The following is a 26,211-nucleotide window of genomic DNA, read 5'->3' on the forward strand; positions in this document are numbered from 1 at the left end:
ACTCATAGGTCAAGGTCAAAAGGTCAAAGTGGTTGGTATCCAAAGGAAGGTCTTGTCACAAGGATTACATATGTGAAGTATGAAAGCCCTAGCATCAACCATTCAAAAGTTATGGCCAAGGTTAAAGTTTTTCAAAAGTAGGTCAAACTCCTAGGTCAAGGTCAAAAGGTCAAAGTGGTTGGTATCCAAAGGAAGGTCTTGTCACAAGGATTACATATGTGAAATATGAAAGCCCTAGCTCCAACCATTCAAAAGTTATGGCCAAGGTTAAAGTTTTTCAAAAGTAGGTCAAACTCATAGGTCAAGGTCAAAAGGTCAAAGTGGTTGATATCCAGAGGAAGGTCTTGTCACAAGGAATACACATGTGAATTTTGAAACCCTAAGCACCAACTGTTCCAAAGTTATGGCCAAGGTTTAAGTTTTTCAAAAGTAGGTCAAACTCCAAGGTCAAGGTCAAAAGGTCAAATATGATGGTACCCAAAGAAAGGTCTTGTCACAAGGAATACACTTGTGAAATATGAAAGTCATAGCTCCAACCAATCAAAAGTTATGGGCAAGGTTAAAGTTGACAACAGACAAACAGACAAACAGACAAACAGACAGACAGGACAAAAACAATATACCCCCGGGATCTTTCGATCCGGGGGCATAAAAAGCCCAGTCTTTGTCTAGTGCAGATACTGTAGCGTTATGGTTTTAGTATTTGACCATAATGCTACGGATCTCGTAATGCAAATATATTGCAAATTACGGCGTAAGATTTTCTGCACACTGTTGGGGAGAATTTCTCCACTTTCCAGCATTGCTCAATCAACTAACTTTTACTCCCTAATTCTAGACATATTCTTTAACCAACCTGCGTATTTTATCCACCTCCTAACCCTTTATAGTCGCCTCTACAGACCAATAAACTCGCTTGCTTTGAATTTTTTATTGGATGGCAGAAAATGCAAAACAAGCGAGTTTATTGGTCTGTAGATAGTCTGTAGTTAAGTCATGCTGACTTACTTTTACATACTAATTGTTAGGCCATTATTTATAGACTTAATTGTGTACGGAATTTTCCTTTGCCTGATCATGACAAGGAGCACACGGCAGGTGTGACTGGTCGACAGGGGATGCTTACTTCTCCATGGCTCCTGATTCCACCTCTGATGCTTTTCGAGGTCCGTGATTGCTCTGCTCCCGATTTGTATTGTTTGAATGGACTTTTGAGATTGATTAATGTTATCTCATCTCCATATTTCCTTGTAATCTTTCACAATTGAAACTTTGATTGAATTTAAGCCAAAAAATAAAAGGTACCATATTAACCTTCCCTCGAGCGCCAAATTTTAAATGGCATAATACTGCCTTTTTAGCTAATCTGAGATGAAAGCTCAAGTGAGCTGTTCTGCTTTCCCGTTGTCCGACGTCCGTCCGTCTGTAAACTTTTAACACGTTTAACTTCTTGATTCTCAAGAACCACTGGGCCAATTTAAATTAAAGTTAGTACAAAGCATCCCTGGCTAAATTGTTAAAATGGAGGGCAAAGCCCCCTTCCAAGGGGAAATAATCAAGAAAAGGCAAAAATTGGATGGGTTCATTTAAAATTCTTCCTCTCAAGAACCACTGGGCCAGAATAGTTAAATCTTATACAGAAGCTTCCTGAGGTAGTGTATATTCTAAATTGTTCAAATCATGCCCCCCCCCCCCCCCGGGGGGGGTGGGGGTAAGATGGAACCATGATAGGGAATCAAAGTTTTAATTGAAATATATTGGAATAATCTTTAAAAATCTTCTTAAGAACCAATGCACCAAAAGAAAAAAAAATGAAATTTAGGTGCAAGATTCCTGAGTTGTTGTAAATTGTTCAGATCATGGTCCCCGGGAGTAGGGTGGGCCACAATAGGGAATCAAAGTTTTACATTGAAATATATAGGAAAAATCTTCTTCTCAAGAACAACCGGAGCAGAATAGATAAAACTTAGGTGAAAGCTTTCTGAGGTAGTGTAGATTTTAAATTGTTCAGATCATGGTCTCCAGGGATAGGGTGAAGCCACAATAGGGATTATATAGGGAAAATCTTTAAATTACCGGTAATCTCCTCTTCTCAAGAACAGCAAAGCCATGGCGAATCTTATTAATGTAAGAACATTTTCCCGTAATGTAAATTCATCCTTATTCAATTATTTATCTTGGCCCCTGTGTGGGTGGGGTTACAAAAGGGGTTACAAAAGGCGATCAAAATTTTACAAAGGAATATATGTATTTTGGGAAAAAATCTGATGCAGAACAGGAGTGCCAAAGTGACTCGGGTGAGCGTTGTGACCCATGGGCCTCTTGCTTTTTTTTTTTAATGCTTCGAGCGTCTGTCAATGAAATGATTATATTCATTCAGGACTTAAAGTTAAATACATTGAACCTCCCTCTTCCTTCCTAGGTCTATGTACAGCATACCGACGATTGCCGCGGGTTCGAATCCCACTGTGGGACGTGGAGACCGGTCCTTCGGATGAGACCGTATAAACCGAGGTCCCGTGTCGCAGTAGGTGTTGGCACGAAAAAGACCCCTCACTGCTCAATGGCCGTAAGTGCCGAGCTTAGGACAAAATTTGCAGCTCTCCACCGGCAAGTGGAGGCGTCTCCATATGAATGAAAAATTCTCTAGAGGGACGTTAAACAGCAAACAAACAAACGAACAAAAAACCGACGATTGTATTCATTGCAGTAAAGGATTCCTTCATTTTGGTCCGAAATTTCAAAACATACCTTGACCCCCCCCCCCCCCCAAATCCTTTCTCCAGGGCCGTCATCAGCTTGCTGGAAAATTAATAACGCATGGTGCATGGAAGTCTTTTTTTAAAATATAAAATTAAATAAAATAGTAAAAGCATTACTTCATATGGAATTCCATATACGACAGCCAACTGCTTACTGCCAACTGTGTGCTCACTGCTTACTGCCAACTGCCAGATGCTTACTGCCAACTGCTACTGGTTATAGATGATATTGCTATCATATATATTTGTTATCTTTAATACGCATGCTTGAATAAATCCTATGCAAGAAAAGAACGGCGAACGATAGTATTGTTCTGCCAACAACCTCCAAGTTCAATTTTCAGAAGTTAATACATTTGAATGATTTTTTCATAATTATTTATATAGATATTTATATGAATTTTCATAAAACATGATTTGGGTAAACAAAGAGAGATAAGTCTTTAATTTTGGTAAAACTTGTGTTTTTCACTATAGAAAACAACAGAAAACGGATTTTTTTTTTCAAAACATCCCCCTCTTCCGAGAAAAAACAATTCCTCTTTACAGGTTTTATGAATTGTTATTTCACAAACTCATACGTTTCACCGAGGGGGGAGGGTGTACCGACTAAACATAGGAAAATAGTCATTTTATAACCAATTTCAAATGAGATAGTAAATAAAAAATAAGTGTACTTTATCAAACAGATATGTTGAATTTTACTTAAGTTAAACACGGATAGGTTTAATTCATTTATCCATTTCCATGAGTCTTTGAAAATCTGGTGATGTTTTAAATCCTGATTTGAATTGATAAAATTTTCCACCCCTTATGAAAGGAGTTAAAAATAAGAGCAATTAACTTTTTGACACTGGTTTTCAAAATTATTAATCCATTATTAATGAACTTTTCTTTCCATTCAAACAAGTTTTAATGGCCAAATTGCCATCATAATTAAATGGATGTAAAATGTAGTCTGGAATCGAGAGTTAGCGTGCGTAGTTCTTGTAATAATAACAAAAACTGGTGGATTTAGAAATTTTTGAACTGTGAAGGCGAGGAAGGAGTAAATCCAAAGAAGGAATATTTCCTTTTAAAAACAAAACATTTAATTCCCATATTTTCTTGCAAGCAAATAATTCAATAGTTTTTTGACGCGCAAGGGGGGGGGGGGGGTGTTGCTATCCAGGACTATCTTTTAGTGGTTCTTTTTACCTATGAAAAGTACCTGTATTTGTGAATTTTGATATGTGTCTTATTTAAATCGTTTTTATGGTTAATGTCAGATCTGTAAAAACATTGGTGGTGGTGGTTGGGGTGGGGGTAGTCCCCAGTAAATTGCCAACATATACTATATAGTAGTGCACCCTCAATAATGACACCTGTCACCTTTTTAGCTCACCTGAGCCGAAGGCTCAAGTGAGCTTTTCTGATCAAAATTTGTCCGTTGTTCGTCGTCGTCGTCGTCGGCGTTGTCGTTGTTGTCGTTGTAAACTTTTCACAATTTCATCTTCTTCTCCAGAATAACTGGGCCAATTTCAACCAAACTTGGCACAGGGTATCCTTGGGTGAAGGGGACTCAAGTTTGTTCAAATGAAGGGCCACGCCTTCTTCCAAGGGGAGATAATCATGAATTCATGAAAAATTAATGGCATCATTTAAAAATCTTCTTCTCAAGAACCACTGTGCTTGAAAATATAAACTTATATGGAAGCATCCTCAGGTAGTGTAGATTCAAGTTTGTTCAAATCATGACCCCCGGGGGTAGGGTGGGGCCACAATGGAAGATCAAAGTTTTACATAGGAATATATAGGAAAACTCTTTAAAAATCTTCTTCTCAAGAACAGCAAAGCCATGATTGGTCATATTTATATGGAAGCATCCTCAGATAGTGTAGATTCAAGTTTGCTCAAATCATGACCCCCGGGGGTAGGGTGGGGCCACAATGATTTTATATAGAAATATAGAAATATATAGGAAAACTCTTTAAAAATCTTCTTCTCAAGAACAGCAAAGCCATGATTGGTTAAATTTATGTAGTGGCATCCTCAGGTAGTGTAGATTCAAGTTTGTTCAAATCATGACCCCCCAGGAGAATAGGGGGCCATAACAGGGGATCATAGTTATACAAAGGAATATAAATGATATATCAATAAAAACTGTCTTCCTAAGAACAGCATAGCCATTATTCATCATATTAATTCAAAAGCATCCCTTTGAAGTAAAGATTCAAGTTCAAATTACCCCCCCCCCCTTCGAACCACTTTTATATCGAAACTTTTAAAGACTGAACTGATTTCTGCTTTTTCCTAGCCAGAGTGCTCAGGTGAGCGACGTGGCCCCTGGGCCTCTTGTTTTATTACTTGTCAAGGGATTTCTGTTGGGTTGTGCCCCCCCCCCTCCCGGGTCCCTGAAAGATAAGATAAACTGTTTTTGCGTAGAGTAAAATGCCTTTTATTATAATTTTTCATTAGTATTTCTAGTATAAATGCATCTATCAACAATGTTACCCAAGATCCTACTAAAAGTTTGCCCCCCCCCTCCCAAAATGTTTTCTGACGTTATATGAACCTATAATCTCTCCCCCGTCAAAAAAGCTATTGAATTATTTGCCTGCAAGGAAATGTGGGAATGAGATGTTCTGTATTTAATTAAGGGGAAATACTCTTTCTTCCTATTTATTCCTTCCTCGCCTTAAAATTTAAAAATTAAAAATTCCTGAATCTGCCAATTTTTTGTAATTATTGTAATATCCTTTGCTATCATAGGGTTTATTCAAGCATGCGAATCAAAGATATTAAAGATAACAAAACACGGTGGCTGTCGTATATATATGGAATTCCATAACTTCAAATGCCATCATGTTGAAAAAAAAAGAAAGAAAGAAAAAAATCATTCTTTATGGAAGGGCACCAAGTTGTCGTGAGGATGGGAACACAGTCGGAAAAATTTGGAAGAGGCGCTATGACAAAATATTTTTACAAGTTAGAAAAAAACGAATAAAATTTGTTTTCAATATACTATTGGTATATTAATGTAACTGTCTGATAACTTGATTCAAAATATTACTTCCTTTATGATAGGAACAATATTTTTTAAAGTATTGTATTTTTTTTCAAATTCTTATTTGCTTAACCTTACTTATTTTTTCCAGCTTATTTGCCTGTGGTATAAGATAACATTTATTTTTTTTCTCCTTTCTACGAAGTACAGCTGATTTCTTTGAATGATCTATCTCCCGGAAATAATTTAGCCGTGTGGAGGAAAACACATGGCTCCAATTATAGTCTCTTGTTGCGCAAGCGCAATGTATCGTAAACATGGCAGAAGTGACTTCTGAGTGGGAGGTAAACCAGTTACTAGGTTTACGGATATTTCCCTCAGGTAAACACGTGTATTTTCCCCAAAAGCTTTATTTATTTATATTAAGCGTTGAATTTCAGATGATTTCTCGTCTTAAATAAAGTTGGTATTCGTTTGTAAATATGCTGTCCTGGACGTGAATGTATCGAGTCATCATCATTGCCAAGTACTCGATCACTTGTCCTCGAGTGACTCGCATCTTGGGTCACAGGTTATACATTATAACTAGATCATTAAGTCCCTGATTCTGCATTTAAAAATTGAGAAAACGAACTGCTTTTGGAAATTATATAATACGATTACATTTAACTATCCTGAAGTAATAGGCGATGGACCCTCCCCCTTTCCACAGAGCATGATGGATCAATTGCATGTGAGACATGAGTCAAACCACTCCTTCAGTCTATCACACTACTTGATTTGGTCAGAAACCATCACTTAACTAATTGTACTGCACAGAAAGAATATGTATGATTTTTGATGGTGAATTTAAGATAGGAAATATTAAGCACATGTTATTAAAGCAGAATGCTGCATCAATTTATAATTAATACATCCCACTGAAATTTTCATTTATGAAGGACTTTTGATCATTTAATTTAGAAAACAACATGGTTAATAGTAGTGGTGTTCAAATCATCGATTATAATCGAAAATCAGTCAATTGTTTGCATAATCCAAGCGCTCGTTTACAAAATTTTTATTCCTATTAACTATTAATCGGTTTATTTATTTTATTTTACAAGCATAATAGTTTTTAAGCCGATATTCCAGCTGCGACTTGTTTATTAACTTATTTGTGCATCGTAATGGCGCAGGCGAACAGACATTGTATTCATACCCTGGTTACAACACTCATTCCCGGGTATGGACATACTTTGGATTCTACAAAATGAATGATGAACCAGCTGGACTAGATAGAACGTTCTATAGTTAAATGATATTTCCTACGGACTAAGACTTGTCCCGAGACATAGTTAGATTATTCTAACTACAGGTGGACCACCACAGAAATTAGTTATTCACCCATTCTTACCATTTAATAAACTAAATTGATAGACTTAGTAAATGTCCTATTATAATTGATAATCAGTTAGTTACAGTAGCCCGATCATCGATTATGAAATTCTTACCGATTCCCATCACTTGTTAATAGCAGATATCAAATAGCCTTGACATCATATTGTTAAAAAGGAAAAACTTGACTAATTTATTCAGAACATTACCAAATATATACCCTTTCAAAAGATTGTTTGAAGATGTGTCTGTGTGTATTTTGAGAATCACATTTCTTTGGGTTAAAAATTACATATATCGGTAGTTGAAATGATTCATATACATGTATACATTGACATTGTACATAAGCTGATTTAAGAGACTGTTGAGCAGAATGCACAGTTTTTGTATAAAGAATACCACTAAATTATACATATATTTCACATTTAATCATAAGAGTTATTGAACGACAAGGTACTAGGCTAAGCTTATGCTTCTTGTCTGACATGGAATATGTTAACAATGATTAGATATAAATCTTATTTTTTGATAATTCTTTTTTTCCAGAAGAGCTGCATGATATGGATCCTAACAGAAAATAAAACAATTTGCTTGTTAAAGTAGATATAAAATGGAACTGCTAGAGCTTGCAAGGCAGTTGAAGCAGGAGCAGCTGTTTGTTAATGCAGAGAAGACACAAATCCATAATCTGTATGAAGAAGCTAAGAGAGTGGCCGAGGATCTTTATCATGAGTCCTGGATTGTCCGACAACAGCGAGTATGTCTGGAGCAGCTACAAGCCTCTGCCACCAACATGACACCGAAAGAATGCTACTCTCAAACAAACAATCTAGAATTTACAAATTTTGTGGATAGTTACAAACATCTAAGCTACCATGAATCAAAATATGGAGAGTTTTTGAAATTCTTGAAAGATAATCATTTTCTCATAGCATCTCTCATTGACAATGCTGAAAAGGTTTCACAGGAAAGCTTGAGAAGGTTTATTTCTTTGTCAGTGACCTCAATTTTTGGGAATGTAGTTTTTCCAGAGGATGAGGTCTCTCTGATTCAGACAGTAAAATGTCTTGCAGAACTCCAGTTAGCTACAAGTGACAATCCTAGACTCTTGTTGAGGAAAAAAAATTGTGGATTTAGTGTGGCAGTTAAGCTGCTATTTGACTCCCTCTATTCAGCCAAACTCTTTCTAACGGCAGCTCTACACGACCCAGTTATGAGATTATTGATGGAAGATGAATGGTTTTATGATATAGATCCACAGAAGGCATTGCACCGCTTTCCTCCACAGGAGCGAATAAAACGCTTTGGGGAACCTTCCTCAGCAGATTATGACAAGAAATGCGATGAATATAGGAAATTTATAGTAGACAAATTAGTAGTTTTATCTAATAGATTTATTATTTCAATTAAAAACAACATGCATTGCTTTCCTTCAAACCTAGCATGGTTGGTTTCACAAGTATATCTAGCCCTGATGAAAACAGGGAGGCATGATGAGGAAAGAGTCAGAGCTGTCTGTGCTGATTTAGTATTTTCTCTATTCATATGTCCTGCCATTGTGGACCCGGAGCCATATGGAATCACGTCAGACATTCAAATCAGTCACATTGCCCGTCACAATCTGATGCAGATTGCACAAATAGTTCAGGTCCTTGCTGTATCCCAGTGGGAAGCCGAGTCAAAGGAAAAAGATCTCTACGAGAGGTTCGAAAAGGTAAATCGTATCACTGGGTGTCGGTGACTTTCAATTAAAATTATTTCATTCAGTAGATTTGTTACTTAAGTGGATAATTTCCTTCTTCAGCAAATCTAAAAAGTTTTGTACAAAAAATTGTGTAACATAGCTTATTATTTCCTCATTCTCAACATTAGTGTTGGAAAGTAGAAAAAAAAAATGTTTTTAAGCTTAATGTTATCACTATTTATACCTATTCAGCAATGATATTAGGGATGTAAAATGAAAAAATAAATCATCTTATGACAAATTTTTGTATTTTAAATTGGGGATCCACATTAACGGTTGTCCGATTGCCCGGGACAAATAAATTCTCAGTTTGGGCAAGTGAAATTGTCGATGTACTTGTCCAATGGGGCAAGTGAATTTTTCTCATACAAATGTACATATTTATTTAGTTAACATTAATTTATACATAACACATTAAATTTAACACTTGATTTCCACATGCACCTGGATGACAATGTTTTTGCATTCGGAATTCCTTGGAACCTAGCGTTTCTGGGTTATACCGTTCATTTGAAATCGGGTTAGTTATTTTCTTTCATAGTAAATAAGCTCTATGTCTAACAAAATTTTGTTAACTTCTTATTAGGAAATAACATTATTTATTCACGCACAGAATATAAGAACAGTGTAACACGATGTATCCTAATCAAGATTAAAGATGTATGTTTCGTAGCAACTATCTTCCTTTAGTGTTGCTTCACAGTTATCTCCGAAAGTCACGATTCACAAAAGGATCCTACCAAAAATAATTTTTAAAAAATATGAATTTTATTAAAAGGAAACGGAGGGTTATTGCTGGAAGAAAGTGTGTGTTAAAAGGTTAAATTCACAAGTACAGTGGTATACATTAATGTATAGATGCAGCATCAAAATTTTTTCAGATAGCTCAACTTGCCAAATTGACAGTAGTGTATTTGGTCACATTTTTTCTTATCATAACATTTACAGTAATTAATAATTTTCTTCTTTTCAAAAGTTCTTTCTTAATTTTTGGCAACAAAGTTTTGCATTCGGACAAGTCAAAGTGTGAGATCACTTGCCCAAAAGTGAATCTGAAAGTTGTCTATCCCTGCAAATATAAAAAAAGAAAACTGTATTAGTGAAAGTAATGAGAATTGTGGAGCCCTAAACACTTTAAGATTTTTTTTCTCTGTTTTAGGGTTGTATAACCTCTCTGCTTGATGTTTTACTTGATGGTGTAAGGACAGACATTGTATCTCCTTCTACCATCAACCAAATGATCAGTGTAGCAAGGTCATCTGTACTCATCACTCTCCAAGATCTTAATTTTTTGGTAAGTCTTAATAGATTGACAACCATTATCTACATTAAAAAACTGTTTAAAAACAAAAAAAAGAAGGGAAAAAAATCTACATGTTGCTTATGTGTACACAGTGTTCTGACTATTAAAATTATGGCTTCTGAAATAATTATATTATGGCAAAAACCTTGATATTTTTTTAAAGCTCCACTCAACTGTGTTGCTAGATTCATGAGTAAATGCTAAAATGGAATGGAAATTATTTAGTGCACTACTGTGTGTAAAGGATAAAGTGAGAGCTGTCTTAGCAATGACCCCCCCCCCTCTAACCCCCCCCCCCCCCTCTAACCCCCCCCCCCCCCCCCCCCCACACACACACACATCATGTGAAATCTGGCAGATGTGTTGAACAAAACCTAAAGAACTGTATGAGTTCAGAAAAAATACATTCTTATTATATAGTAATAGCACCTATCTACATACAATTTCAAACTTTTCAGATACTGTACGTGTACATAAATTGGCGTATTCAAAATTTAGTGCAATCACTGGGTATGGAGTTGTTGGTGAAATCATGAATTAGCGCTATACATGTCCGTGCTGTATATTGTATTTATAAATGATTTCTTAGCGATATTCATGAATTAACGCATAGTTGTCTGTGCCAAAGCAGCTAAAATATGAAGCCCGTTTTTTTAGTACACATACAGTATTGTAAAACAACTCATTTGCCTTCATTGTTAGCTTAAAAAAAAATACATTTATCACTTCTTCTTTTGAGCATAGACAATTTATATGAATATTTTAATAGTTGCTTATTGTTGTTATCAGACTGAAGAAAATACTTTGTTTTTACAAACAATGATTTTGTGTTTAAATAGGATTTGAATTCTGAGCTGAATTAGCTATAACGTTTAGTAGAGTAGTTCTTCCTTCCTGAATCGTGAATGAAGTTGTCATATCAAATTCACTTTTTATGTGGGAAAGGAAATAAGTTTAGTTCAATTTGAATCTCAAATAATCCTAATCTCAACCAAATAAGCTTGATAACAATTAAGAAAGGTCTAGTAGTTGAGCTGTAAATTGGTAACTTTTGGTTATAATACTCATTTTTAGCTCTACTGGTCAGAGACCACCTTACAAAAGTAAAGTGTCCATTGTCTGTCTGTTTGTTTGTCTGTAAACAATTTTTCAAAATGCTACTCCTCCTACAGTTTTGGTTTGATTTCAAAATAACTTGGTACACAAGTAGAGTACACTAACTAAAATACATAATTCTGTATATGTCAATTTTTATTTGTTGATCATGTTGATGAACGATGTTGCTGAATTAAAATTTTTTGTGAATATCATTTAAATTGCTACTCTTCCTGCAGTTTTGGTCTAATTTCATGAAAAGTAAACCACACTAAGATACATAATTTATTGGATTTTGATGAGCGGTGTTGCAATTGTTTCCTAAAAAAAAAAAAATTGTGAGTTTCTTTTAAATTGCTATTCCTCCTACAGTTTTGGTCTGATTTCAAGAAAACTTTATACACAAGTAGGCTACACTAAGGTACATAATTCTGTGTATCAATTTTGATTTCAATGATTGATATTGGCATGAGTACTAAAAATAGAAATTCTCATGAAATTCTTTCAAATTGCTACTCCTTCTACATTATTGGTCCGATTCCAAAAAAAAAAAAAATCTACATCAGTAAACTACTCTAAAATACGTAATTCTGTTTGTGGGCTATTGATTTCAAGGAATGGTGTTGCCATGGTTACTAAATAATAAAATTTCTTTGAAATTCTTTCAAAATGCTTCTTTTTTTTTTTTTTTTTTTTTTTTTTTTTTACAATTTTGGTCTGATTAAGAAAACCAAACTTTTACACAAGTTGACTACATAGTGTGATACTTAATCTCTTCATTGATTTTTGATTTTATAGAGTGGTTTTGCCATGGTTATTAGAATTTTTTTGAAAAATTCTTTCAAAGGACTACTCCTCTTACAGTTTTAGTCAGATTGCTATATAACTTGCCACCCAAAGAAAATAAACTAAGGATCCTTATTCTTTACATTACTGTTGTCATAGTTTTAAGTCCAGATCTTTGTTTTAAGTACAAATCAGTAGAGCTACAGTCTTGTCAGAGACTTCTGGTTAATCTAATAGGCTAGAACACATTTCTTTAAAAGTAGTTTTCAAGGAAGGGAAACATGACTTATACTTCAATTGAAAACTTCGATAAGTATCAGCGCATGTTCTCCATTTTTAGGTCACTTGAGTCACTCAGGTGACCTATTGCTATCTGTTTTTGTCTGTCATCATGCGGGTGTGCGTCGTGCGTAAACTTTTCACATTTTCGACTTCTTCTCAAGAACCACTGGGCCAGTTTCCACCAAACTTGCCACAAAGTATCCTTAGATAAAGCTGATTCAAATTTGTTCAAATGAAGGGCCACACCTTCTTCCAAGGGTAGATAATTAAGAATTAGTGAAAAATTAATGGTATCTTTTAAAAATCTTCTTCTCAAGAACCATTGGACCAGGTAAGATGAAACTTATATGGAAACATCCTCAGGTAGTGTAGACTCAAGTTTGTTAAAATCATAACCCCCAGGGGTAGTGTGGGGCCACAATGGACGATCAAAGTTTTACATAGAAAAAATCTTTAAAAGTCTTCTTCTCCAGAACCACTGGCCCAAGAAAGATGAAACTCATGTGGAAACATCTTCTGGTAGTGTAGATTCAAATTTGTTCAAATCATGACCCCCAGGGGTAGGGCGGGGCCACAATGGAAGATCAAAGTTTTACTTGGGAATACATTGGAAAAATCTTCTTCTCCTGAACCACTGGGCCAAGAAAGATGAAACTTATGTGGAAACATCTTCAGGTAGTGTAGATTCAAGTTTGTTAACATCATGATCCCCTGGGGTAGGGTGGGGCCACAATGGACAGTGAAAGTTTTATTTGGAATACGCACTAGGGAAAATCTTTAAAAAATTCTTTTCTCAAGAACAGCAAAGCCATGTTTGGTTAAATTTACATGGAAACATCCTTAGGTAGTATAGATTCAAGTTTGTTCAAATTATGACTTTGGGGGTAGGGTGGGGCCACAATGGACGATCAGAGATTTACAAAAGCTTCTTCTATCAGTTTATTTTATACTCTATGGATCCTCTATGGATTGTTGTTTTATACTCAGGTGACCGTTAAGGCCTTTGGGACTCTTGTTGTAACTTGTATATATACATGTACTTGGATTGATTGATATACTTTTCTGATATTTACATTATATGTAGATGTATTTCACAAGTTGTAATGATATGTTTTATTTAAGTGAAATTTGATCAATCATTATGTTACTTCCACTACTGATGTTTAAAATGACAAAAGGATGTCATATGGTAACCCAGTGCTCGAGCTGTGATTCGCCATTTGCGCCAATTGCGAATTTTTTCCAAAAGTGGCGAAAAGAAATTCAAAAGTGGCGAAAATGAATTTTTTTTTAGATATACCAAACAAAAGTGTGTGTACTCCTGGCTATCTCCTTTGTTTATTCAATGTATACAGATTAGCCCCTTTGTTTATTTAATGCAAGCAGACGTGTGAATTCAGGGTGTGAAAACTCCATGAAACGTACAAAACAATGTACATGTAGGAAATCACGTCTCGCTTGAACGCACACAGCTGACTAGGTAACTTCAGCCTGGAGCAGTAAGGGGATACAAAATTACTTGAAATAATATAAGATGGATTAAACAAGGAAAGACAAAGTGTTTTTGGGAGATGAAGTTAGTCAATAATTGATTTTAATCAATAAAATCTGGATCTATATAGACCGTTTTTTAAAACCGAAAGTAGGAAAACATGACGAAAATTGCAGAGCATGGCTGCTAATTTTACCTGATTAAAGTCAAAATAGTGTGTTCATTTATACCATAAACTGACAAAGAGTGAAAGAGATACTGGCTTGGAAACAAAACAATACAATTATGCTGAATTATTTTCAATTATATGAATTTACATGATTGCATACATCCAGTGTCCAACAGTCCAAGTTGTTAAATTAAGCCAAATTTTAAACCTGATTTTGATTACTTCTTTTCACGATAAATTGTTGATATGATTAAATTTTTCACTTATTATATTATTTTTTCATTTTTAAAAAAAATGTCATATATTTTTACTAAGTCTGTAACCCCCCTCCCCAGGCTAAAAAAAAATGTTATGAACAAGAGGACATCTACTGTCAAGAGTTGGCTAATATCAATATCAAATTAATTATATAAATGTAGAAATAATTCTTATATTAGTTTTGTAAGTGGATACAACTTTAAATTTTACAATTTTAAAACAATGCCTGTGATATAAACAAATTGAAATAGTGCTATTAGTGGAGTGATTAGCATTATATACACTTGTCGAGACGAGATGTAAGAATGCAATTCTTTTCATCGTGAAAAATGGCGAAAAATATTTTCGGTCCAGTGGGAGCTCTGTGGTAACCATTTATTTATTACGTTATACAATAATGGGAGACATCAAGAATGAAGAAACATTAGGTTGTGTAACAGAAGAGAAAATATATGGCTGGACCGAAAATCGAAGTTGGAACTCCTGTATCACCAGTCAGGTGCTCTACCAACTGAGCTATCCAGATCAGTACCTATGGCCCAAACCATTATATTTCTCCCTCCTTAAATTTTTTTCATCCTCAAAACACAACCCAAGTTCTTTTTACCCCTAGCTGGCAGGACTTTCACTTGCAAGTCCAGGGGTGGTCAACTGCACCAAGTTAGGAAAAAAATGTATGGCTGAACTGGGAATCAAACTCTGGACCCCTGTATCACTGGTCAAGGTGTCTACCAACTATTAAGCTATCAAGGCTGATATCCATGCCAAAACCATAAAAGTTGAATATCAAAATAAATCCCAATACTACTATTCAGATCTTTTGATTCTTTTCCATTTCTATTTTTAGCTCTTCTGAGCCAAAGGCTCAAAGAGCTAATGCTATGGCCATTTGTGCGGTGTGCGTAAACTTTTTAGAATATGGGCCATAACGCAAGAACCCCTTGGCCAATTATTGTCAAATTTGTCACAGGGTATCCTTGGCCCAAGGGCTCCCTTTTATACTAAAACTGGGATTGTGACCCTTTAACAAGGGGAGATAATTAGGAAAATAGAAACAAAAGTACTGGTTGCTAAAAAATCTTCTTCTCAAGAACCACTGGGCAGATTATCACCAAACTTACACAAAAGGATGAGGATATGTTGTAGATTAAAATTTGCACGGGGATTTACCCTGGGGCAAAGGGCGTGGTCTCAAGGTCACTTCAAAGTTGACCAAAAATTACATTTTATTAAAATGTTGATATTTTGCTTACTATAAGGACTAGGATCATCAAATCTTGTCAGTTGGTGCATCTAAGGACCTCATATCATGTTGACTCAAAAGTAGGTCACGGTGACCTACTTTTTAAATTTTGCAGCCATTCTTTTTCAAAATGATTTAGAGGCATATTTTGAACAATTTAAGGCCTATGATCATCAAACTTTGTCAGTTGATGCATCTTGGGTCCTCAAAGTACGTCAACTAAAAAGTAGGTCACCTTGACCTACTTTTTGAATTTTATGGCTAATCTTTTTTAAAACAATTAAGGTCATTAATTTGAATACGGGGAGGCTTAGAATCATTAAATCTTGTAAGATGATGCATCTTGGGGCCATAAAACATATTTATTAAAAAGTAGGTCACAGTGACCTACTTTTTGAACTTTGCAGGCATTCGATTTCAAAGCGTTTTAGAGGCATAATTTGGACATTTTTAGTCCTATGATCATAAAACTTTGTAAGTTGATGCATCTTGGGTCCTCAAAAAAAGTCAACTGAAAAGTAGGTCACCATGACCTACTTTTCAATTTATATGACTATAATTAAATATTTCAGGTACTAATTGGCTTAGAATCATCAAACTTTGTCAGTTGATGCATCTTGGGTTTTCAGAGTAGACCAACTAAAAAGTAGGTCACTGTGACCTACTTTCGGAAAATTTATGGCTTTAATAAAATATTTCGGGTACTAATTGGCTTAGAATCATAAAACTTTGTCAGTTTATGCGTCATGTGTCCTCGGAGTACAACAACTGAAAAGTAGGTCACGGTGACCTACTTTTGAAATTTCATGGCTGTATTTAATATTTTCAGGAATTATTTGGCTTAGAATCGTCAAAATTTGTCAGTTGATGCATCTTTGGTCCTCGGAGTAGGTTGACTGAAAAGTAGGGCACGGTGACCTACTTTTGAAAATTTATGGCTTTAATTAAATATTACAGGTACTAATTGGCTTAGAATCATCAAACTTTGTCAGTTGATGCATCTTGGGTCCTTGGAGTAAAACAATTGAAAAGTAGGTCACTTTGACCTACTTATAAAATTTTATGATTATAATTTTAAAAAATATTTTAGGTATTAATTGGCTTAGAATCATCAAACTTTGTTGATGGGTCCTCAGAGAATGACAAATGATAAGTAGGTCACCATGACCAACTCTCAGGTACTAATTGGCTTAGAATCATCTTGGGTTCTCAGAGTGTGAATTGGAATTTCAAGGGTTTATGTAAATATACAGGATACTTCGAGGCTTCAAATAGAAGTGATAGGTTGTACAGTTTATCAGAAGAGCGATTCAAGGCCCATGGGCCTCTTGTTTAAATGTGAGAGCCAGTTTCATATACATAATAAAAGTACTTAATGGGAATTCATTAGAGCAATAATCACATCAAATTACTGTAGTCATTGATATTGGTTTACATCAGAATTGCAGGAAAATCTTTAACTTTTCAAGTATATGTACACTTGATGAAGTATTTTTGATTTGGTTATTTTAGTATTTACATGTATACTTGAAGATATACATGTATATGTAATTGAGAGTCAGGAAGATGAATTTTGAACAAACGTGTTGAAGGTCAAATTTTATTTTGGATATATATTTAGTACTGCATTTACAATGATTAAATTACAACATTTGTATTGTAAAGATGTTTGCTCTTTTGTCTAAGGAAAGTACCCTGTACTAGCATACTTTAGATAATAGTACATGTACAAATTTTCGTCACAGTTTTCTCAGCGAGTACTCTTTGCAGATGCTTAAAATTTTAGCACACTCTTTGTTTTGACATGCCATATGGTGGGATTCATTTTTGTACGAATCCATTGTCAACATCCTGTTTATCCATGTATCTGTCCGTACCAAATTTCCGTTGCAACTGAACTTCTGTAAATTCACATGAGAGCATAAATTCACTTCAGAGCGGTGGTATTACTAGTGACTTACAAAGTACCTGTTTTCTATCAAGTGTAAATCACATCATATAGCATGCATGCAAAACAGAATATTATTTCTCAAAATTAAAAATGTCTGTAAAATTTCAGATAACCCTGATACGGTCATTGTCATCTAACCTTGGTGACAGTGCAGAGAAAAAACAGCTGGAGGAACTGCTTTCTCGTATCCCAACCCTGCTGAATTGCCCCACAGCTTCATCCTCACAGATCAACAGGACACCCCCTGGGACACCCAAAGAAAGAAAGACACGAGGTAACAGAAATTTACACACTTTCAAAGTGTACGTGTTGTGAGCAAGCGCAATGGTTGCAGAGAGTGTGTATCTTTCTGTTGGTTTAAGATCACAGTTAGTTCCCTTATGAGGAACACGCCTTTCATTTGAAAATGACATACAGTTGAACATCAGTATCTCGAACACAGATATCTTGGATACAATGGATTGGAAAGTCCCAAACCCTTTTTCTATCAGTATTTTACCCTCAATATCTTGAATCCACGGATATCTCGAAGTTTATCTCAGTCCCATCATGTTGGAGATAACGAGGTTTGACTGTATTTTCTAATAGGAAAATGCTACACTTTACCAAAAGTTGGACTGTCAAAAAGCAAATTGATGTAAACTTAACCTGCTGTTGTAGAAAATGCTGTATGCACTGGTTAAATTAAGTGACATTTAATCTACCTTTTCTCTGCTAACACTTTCTTTGATGAGAAATATACATCAGACATGAGTATTGGAAGATTTGATGTGAAGTGACTGAAGTCACTGTCCACCGAAAATCCAAACTGATGATGAATTTGTACTAACAAGAACAGATTGTGTGTAACAGAGTTCATGCATCACTAAAATAATATGTGCATTGAAAGTTTGATTTGTGTTTGATGAACATGAGAATTCAATTTATTTCTAGGGATCTTTACGCTTTGCCTAGTGCTTTGTGCCAACATGAACATGGCATAGCCAAGCCAGAAACAATCAAATGAAGTTAAAAACTTTTCAAATGCATTCTGGCAATTCATTCTATCTGTGTATTGGTATCTATCTTCAATGTTGAAAATTTATTAAGCTAAAACAAAGTACATGAACTGTTTGTAGAAACCTGAGTCCAGCTAGCCTGCATGCTTAACAATCAGATAATGTACACAATGTAAGGTATGAGGAACTTGGAATTTGTGATTTATTTGTGTTCCATTTCTTATTATGTTCCTTAACAGCTGATCAAGCTTGAATTAGAATTCCATAGCCATGGACAAGGAAATTCTGTGACAGACTTTCTGTTTAAAGTGCACAATTTTCACCACTTCCTGAATTACAGAGATCAAAAGAGGTTATAATTAGGGAATAAACCTTAATTCTTTACATTATTATTATTATTTTGTAAAGATTTATTTGGTTGGCCGTGACAGGAAGTCAGATAAAAGCAAGCACTAGCTGATATTGTATTAAGATATAGGTGCATACTTGAAATATAACAAGGAAGACTGAGAAAAAATGAGGAAGTGAGGTTTTTTGCTTCTAAAGAACTGAAATTTGGCATTGAAAATGAATGGAGGAAATGATGGATATTAAACTGTAAGTGAACACAGGAAGTCTTTGTAGAAAATTGATAATTTATCGCTTAGAGGTTTATATAATGTGAATTCACTTCCTATTATTTTCACTTATTATATCCTTTGCTTGAGAGGGGGGGATATAGTGATGGGGTGTCCATCGGTCTGAAAATCCTGATGCTCTGAAGATAGCCGTACATTAACCACAACTCCTCCTATACCACTGAATCTTTCACAGAATCTTTATTACATAGTGCCATTATGCACTTATTTTGCATTTTGATTGACACATATTTAGAGGTTAATTCCCATAGCAAAACATGGACACTGCCATTCTTTCTATAATATCAGAGTTACCCATTTCCCATCCACAACTCCTCCTAATTATACCACTGAGTAAAATTTAAGGATTTAAGGATAAATACAAAGTTTTTCTTTCAAAATTCATCTATCTTTGCTTAAAAAGGTGCCTCTCACTGGAGACATGATCTGTTTAGGCCAACATTTTTTTATTTTCTGTTTTACAGGAATTTTTTTCAAAAATTTGAGTTGGGGGGTCGAAATAAAAATAAAAATAAAAGCTTGAAATTTAAGCAGTCGGTCAGAAAAATAAAAATAAAAGGAAAAAATGCAATCAAAATTTTTATTTTTAATTAAGGTTGGAATTTTTTTGTATGACCTTAATTTGTTAGAAAAACAGTGTTATTTGAAAAACTTATGTACACAAAACACAGAATTGGTACTGTTAATGGATCAATGAACTATTTTAAATTTAACTTTCTCTTAGATATTTGGGGCAGGGGTGCATTTCTATTATAAAGCCTGCAGTTTCTAACATTAATGAAAATCAAACATACAAATCTATAGTCTTCTCTCAATTGTCAAATATCATAGTGTCACACAGTAAACCTATAGGACTTCTGTCACACCCCTCATAAACTTTTCAGAATCTTTTATTTTTCGGTATTCAGCAAATTACAAGATCTGGGGATTTTGGACTAGTTCTGGCAAAGTTATGGAGAAAATACAGTGAGACATTCAATGGATCAGCTAAAATAAATTAATTCACAGAAGTGCACATGAGACATGATAAAAAGAAAAGTTGTATAATATTTTTTTTCAATGCACTTCCAATTAATATATACGTAGGTGGAAAAAATGTACCACAATATCTCTATTGAAAACATATTCAAACTTCCTCAATCTGTAGTATATATATCTTCTTATCCTTATATTTTTCTTTCTGAGCATGCTAACTTTCAACATAATTGTAGAAAATACACATCTTTCCCATAGTATACACATGTAAAATACACATGACAATATTCTGTTTACTGCAGAATTTAAAAATTTAATTGTCGAAAATGGTTCTAATCCACAACTTTTGAATGAAAAAAGAAACCAGGTCTTGAATTGAAATAATATTTGTAAGGGCGTATCATTTACAACAATACTTTTCTCTAGTGGTAAAAAAAACTTTTACTAAACATACATATACACTACATCAGCTGATATGAATACGCTGATCAATCAATGTACATTAATTTGTTACATAGCACGCAAAATTCCATAAAGCGATAAAAAAGGAAATAATGTCTTGTATCAATCAAGCATATATACTGATATATTTTCATAGGTAATTCTGAATTCCAATATTTGTCATAAAACGAGTTAAAGTTGTGACTCGAATTTCCTCAGTCACGCCACTTTCTACCAGTTCTACATTGTTCTAGTGTTCTGTCGTTACTTGTAAAAGAAAACATTTCTGTCTTAAAATTAAGTTTAAAAAAATCTTCAAGACGTATTTCAATGTATTGAAGCAATTGTCAAAGATAATGCGTACTCAAAACCTTTCAAAACAAGCGGTTGACAGAAACTCGATTTCCACATGGCCCTCTGCATAACATTTGATCAAGATCACTGATTCGTCTATTTCATTCACTCTTTCATTAAAATTGATACTTTTTCTAATATTAAACACTGACACGTCACTTTTTAAATTGACTATTTAAAAACATGTGAAACCCTCCGATTCTGACATTTTGGCGCTATGCTGTGCAGTGACTCTTCACGCTTCGAATACTGTGATTGGATGAATCTATTTACCTCAGCCAATGACAAATCACATTTTGAAAGGCTTGTAAAAAGGTTATTTATATTTCTTTTATTTTTTCAGTGACTATAAATAAACTATCGGCGGGAGAAATAAAAATAAAACTTGAAGTGGGGACTTTTATTTTTATTTCATTTTAGCCCAAATTAGGGTCGGCGCTCCCGTAAAACAGAATATAAAAAAATGTTGGCCTTAGTTTAACAACTTTACGCTTGTCCAAACCACAAAATTTGGTTACAAGTAGGAAAATGCAACTACCGGTATAGAGTTAAATAAAATTCTTGAAAAGTTTTAGAAATATTATAAAGTTTTGTTACTGAAGAGTTTCTGGGAACATTTTCAAAAGTCTATTTGTACATTTTACACTAATTAAATTTCCATTTAGATTAAGAAATATCTAAAAAAAAAAAAAAAAAAATAGCAATGAAACTCTTCTGTGTTGGAGATAAGAAAATTTGTTTGTGGTATGTCTCTTTATATTGAAACTTTCACAGAATCTTTATTACATACACATGATCATGTCTGTTAGTTAACTGTCAGTTGAAATCTAAAATGGAAGGCATACGCTAAGCACCTCAATTGAATCTACATTAAAGAAAAGAGCTAGTGCAAAAATCGCTTCGGTCAAAATTAAGACACACACTAATCCAAAAGAAAGTTATTTGAAGATTTTTCTACACAAAGATGGTGGTGAAGGGTTTTTAAAATTTTTATCTTTTGAAAATCATTTACATATATTATGAACAAACTACTCAGATGTGTAATATTAGACTGCAAAGAGTCACCTCATTACCACAAGTTTACTTCCAGAAATGTCTATTGAACTTGGATCTCGTTAAATTCAGTCAATGCTATAAGGTTCCCCAACTATTAATAAATCTTTAATTTTCTGGGTTTTTTTTAAAGTAAGTATCAATTAAAACCCTATAAAATTTTACAACTGCAGTCATGAAGTTTATAAAATCAAGAACTTTTTTCAATTTGATCTTGTCTTTCAGTATAGTGTACAGTTCCAGTATTTGATAAATTTTTATCAGACCAATATTTAGGGTTTCCCATAGCCAAAAAAAAAAAATAATATGGACATTGACATTCTTTAAAAGTATGAACATTGACATTCTTTATAAATAATGGGGGTATACCCATCTCTTATCCACAACTCTTCCTATACTACTGAATAAAATTTATTAGACTTTCACAGAATTTTTATTACATAGTGCCATTGTGCATCTCTTATTTTTTATCATTTCGATCGGACAGATATTTGGGGTTTCCCATAGTAAAACATGGACTTTGCCATTATACCCATATTGAAATGGGAGTATCATTTTTTGTAAACTCAATACTCACAGTACCTCTACTTTTACATTGCTTCATCTTCTCCAGTATCTTATGAAAAAACAGAGTTTGGATACATAGAATTGTTGAAATACTTTCAATCACTGTGTGTTTTCAGTATGTTGTACATGTATTCAGTATATTGTATTATGCATTCAAATGCAGGGAACAAAAAAAAAAAATCCTTTAACATTTCAACAATGCATGTTTCTCAGCTGTGATGAAAGTGTTTTTGAAATCTTTTTAAATAAACATCACTGAATGGAAAGTGATCAGTCTTGAATCTCAGATGGAAGTACTATTGTATGTTTATCTTAAATCATTAGCATTCTGAAGAATAGGGTCACACCAAATTGTATATGAAAAATTGTTTATGGAAAAGAAACAAGAAACAGCAGTATGTATGCTTAATACATATTAATTTTATATGTTTTTTGTCTTTTAATTAAATCAGTGATTCTTATATTATCAGAGAAGAAGCGAGGCCTACCAGAGGTCCTAAATGTGCCATCATCACAGGACGAGGCAGTAAAGGAGATCCTCGTGGTGCCATTAAATATGGACTCTGAGTGTCCAGGAATGATGTCTGAACAAAAAGTGTTATCTCTGGACCAGGAAAACAAACCCAGGCGTGTCAAGTACCATGATGTTCCACATTACGAGGTAGCTGAGGGAGGGGGAATGTTTACTTCCAAAAGAACCAGGTTTTCTCTCTCTCAGGACCAAGAATCTATTGGTAAATTATTTCTCTCTCTCTCCTTCTTAAAGGGAAAGAATCATGCAGAGATAAACACAAATTTTGAGAAAAAAAATAAAGACAGTAAAGATCTATGTGGGACACAAAATTATTTAATGTAATTCATGTTTAAGCAGTATTAAGATATGTTTCCAAATTCTTTTCTGATACTAGCTGTTCTATTCTAGTAAACTCTCTCCCTTTTCAGTGTCATTATTAATCTATGGAGCATGTGTAGTGTGCTCTCCTAACACATGTATTGGGGATGGTTATTTTCAGACCTGTCACTTACAGGAAACACAAGTGAGATCCAGGAGGCATTTTCTGAGGCTGCTTCCAGTCATTCTGTTGGCTCTGTGGAAGAAGATGATGACAACGACAACATGTCTGACATGATCTCCGCAAATGTTAGTGGACGTGGCACACCAAACATCAGTGGCAGAGATACACCCCTCTCACAGGCAGGGAGTGTTGAGGAGGCTCCTCCCCCTCAGATGCCCCTTCCTGAAATTCCACCTCTTCCACAGACAATTCCAAAACCCAACAGAGAAGATGTCACAGACCGATTTGGAAAGTTTGAAATTAGAGCTGACATAGAAAGTAAGAAATAGATAATAAATCCAAACCAATTATAAAGAATTCATAGAATTTTTTTCAAAATTCAAAGCTTTGCTGCAATAGATATCCCCAAAAAATATCAGAAGAATATACTTTTTGATTACGTGAACTTTATTGAACCATTTATAGGAGTGGAAACCAAATCAACAGTAAGTGATACATGGAGCACAGATGTACTGGCCAGTGACTCAGAACCTCCACCGGAAGCCAACCAATATGACAGGCTGGAAGAACTCATCCGCAGCAGCTTCCTCCCACGGCAAGATGTAAGGATCATAATAAACATCAAAGCAGAGCATCCTCCTCAACTTGATCAGTGATCTTTACCAAAAGAATTCTCTACAGAAAAGTTTTGTCTGTTATAATTTCATACCTTTCAATAATAAGAACTTTCGTCTATATACTACATTCACAAATTGAACATGACTTTTATGTATTTGAAGCTATAGGCATTTTGCATGCCTTATTCGCCCATCTCCTTTAATTTCTGGACAATACTACCATCTCATAATATCAATAGAAAGTATTGATGTTATTGTTTCTAATTTCAGCATGTGTCTGAGGTATCTGAGACAGCCAGTGATGCCTGGAGTACAGATGTCCTAGCGAGTGACACTGAGGACAAACAAGCTCTCTCAGAGTTTGACCAGGTTTGTGGAATCAGATAATATCTCATTTAATTCATCAGTGTATTACTTAATGTTCATGTATTATATAATTCCAATCATCAAAAAGTTACAAAATTGTTAAATTGGTGAATGTCTAGTAATGAGTGGTTAAAAGATTTACATTTATATTAGGCATGTTATAATTTAGGATGATGTGGGCAGTGTCACAGATTTGGCATCAATAATGTCTGGGGATGCAGGGAACTTAGAAAATGCTGAAGGTTTGATCTGTTTGATATTAAGGCAGTTGTACTTTCCAAGTGTTTTATAGTACTTTGTCCAAGAAATACATGTAAATGAAGTTTGTTTTCCATGACTGATTTTGTTTTTCATTGTTACTTAGGCCGCCGAAGTCCAAGTGAGGATCTACCTATTGGACAAGGCCTAGAGGCTGCAGGTGGGGCAGAGGCCACTCCACCCCCATTACCAAACAAGGTTAAGGTCAACAGAAAATCAGGGAAACCATCCCCCCACAATGATGTGTTTTTGGAGGATGACCCTTTTCACCTTAGTGAAACAAACAGACTATCTTTACCTCCCCCTAAGCCAGCGCCAAGGATACACTCAGCCAGGGCTAAGTCCAGTAATCTTCTGGCTGTGCCAGAACACAGCTCTAGTCAAAAACAAGGTACACATCCCTCCACACAAACATTTAAACCTCTGCTACAACCAGAAAAATTCCCTCCCTCATCTCAACAGCAGGACAGGCTACCACTCACTCTGCCAACTGAGCAAACCCAGTCAGACAAAGCACCAAAACCCATGTCCTCAGCACCACCTCTTGATCTGGATAAACTCCCTCACCCCGTGCCCTATCCAGCTCAGAGGGACCGCCTTTCTCACCCTCTACCTAGTGTGCCACCATCTCAACCAGATCGCTTATCCCTTCCTTCTCAGCTTGATGATAATGGCCGTCAGCAAGAATCCTTACTCAATTTTGAACAATCAGGCTTTCTTCCTCCTGAGAAAACATCCGAACAATTTAAAGCACCAGTGCCAACCAATCATTCCTCTCCAAAAGTCAATCACCTGCATCAGGCAGCATTTATCCCTGTATCTGAACCAAACAATACTGGTTTTCTGGCATTTGAAAATCCAGTATTTAATGGTCCAAAACCAACAGAGAGAGTAAGCTGTCCAACTATAAGTCATACAAAAAAGGAATATGATGAAAGAAATCAAGGTAAATAATGTCATTTCTTTTGATTAGGTATTCAATATACCTTTAACTCAGTAAAACATTGAAGCTAGTGTGAAGATTGGAGACATGAACTGTTCATAAAAGAAAACTTTTCTTGTGTGTTTTTGTCTTGATTTAAGAGTTTGTATGATTCAATCTACATCAGAATTACATACCTGTTTTGGAGTTTCAGGATTTCATTCTATGCATCCCCCCCCCCCCCCCCTTCTTGATTTCGCTATGGAAAAGATTATGCATGGTTAATGTTTCTTTGTTCAGATATCTTTGTGTATTTCTCTACATAATACATATACTTTTTAAAATGCTACTACTACCCTTTTGGTCCAATTTCAGTAAATTTGGTACATAAGTTGACTATCTAAATAAACATAATTCTGTGTATCAATCTTTGATTTCTTGGAGCAATGTTTTCATGGTTCCTAAAATACAATAAACTTTTAAATTCTATCATAATGCTACGCTTCTGTTTTGGTTCAATTTTGATAAAACTTGATTTACAGGTAAACCACTATTCTG

At 34.8% G+C, this 26,211-nt stretch overlaps 1 protein-coding gene across 2 annotated transcripts in view; it reads left to right on the plus strand.

The window, feature by feature from the left end:
- Positions 1 to 6,055: 6,055 nt before the first annotated feature.
- LOC133197211 (GTPase-activating protein and VPS9 domain-containing protein 1-like) overlaps positions 6,056 to 26,211 on the plus strand; it is a 31,130-nt gene continuing 10,974 nt past the window's right edge. For both annotated transcript variants that reach the window (XM_061333126.1, XM_061333127.1), the window contains exons 1-10: positions 6,056 to 6,129; positions 7,672 to 8,839; positions 10,029 to 10,163; positions 17,557 to 17,722; positions 22,945 to 23,208; positions 23,503 to 23,808; positions 23,956 to 24,092; positions 24,378 to 24,476; positions 24,643 to 24,715; positions 24,838 to 25,677. In XM_061333126.1, the coding sequence (XP_061189110.1) occupies positions 7,736 to 8,839; positions 10,029 to 10,163; positions 17,557 to 17,722; positions 22,945 to 23,208; positions 23,503 to 23,808; positions 23,956 to 24,092; positions 24,378 to 24,476; positions 24,643 to 24,715; positions 24,838 to 25,677 (3,124 nt within the window). In that variant the 5' untranslated portion in view covers positions 6,056 to 6,129; positions 7,672 to 7,735. The remainder of the gene's footprint in view (positions 6,130 to 7,671; positions 8,840 to 10,028; positions 10,164 to 17,556; positions 17,723 to 22,944; positions 23,209 to 23,502; positions 23,809 to 23,955; positions 24,093 to 24,377; positions 24,477 to 24,642; positions 24,716 to 24,837; positions 25,678 to 26,211) is intronic.

The sequence above is a fragment of the Saccostrea echinata genome, unplaced genomic scaffold, assembly GCF_033153115.1.
Source record: "Saccostrea echinata isolate AGI-Se365-2 ecotype Australia unplaced genomic scaffold, CSIRO_AGI_Sech_v1 ptg000030l, whole genome shotgun sequence".
Classification (NCBI taxonomy): Eukaryota; Metazoa; Mollusca; class Bivalvia; order Ostreida; family Ostreidae; genus Saccostrea; species Saccostrea echinata.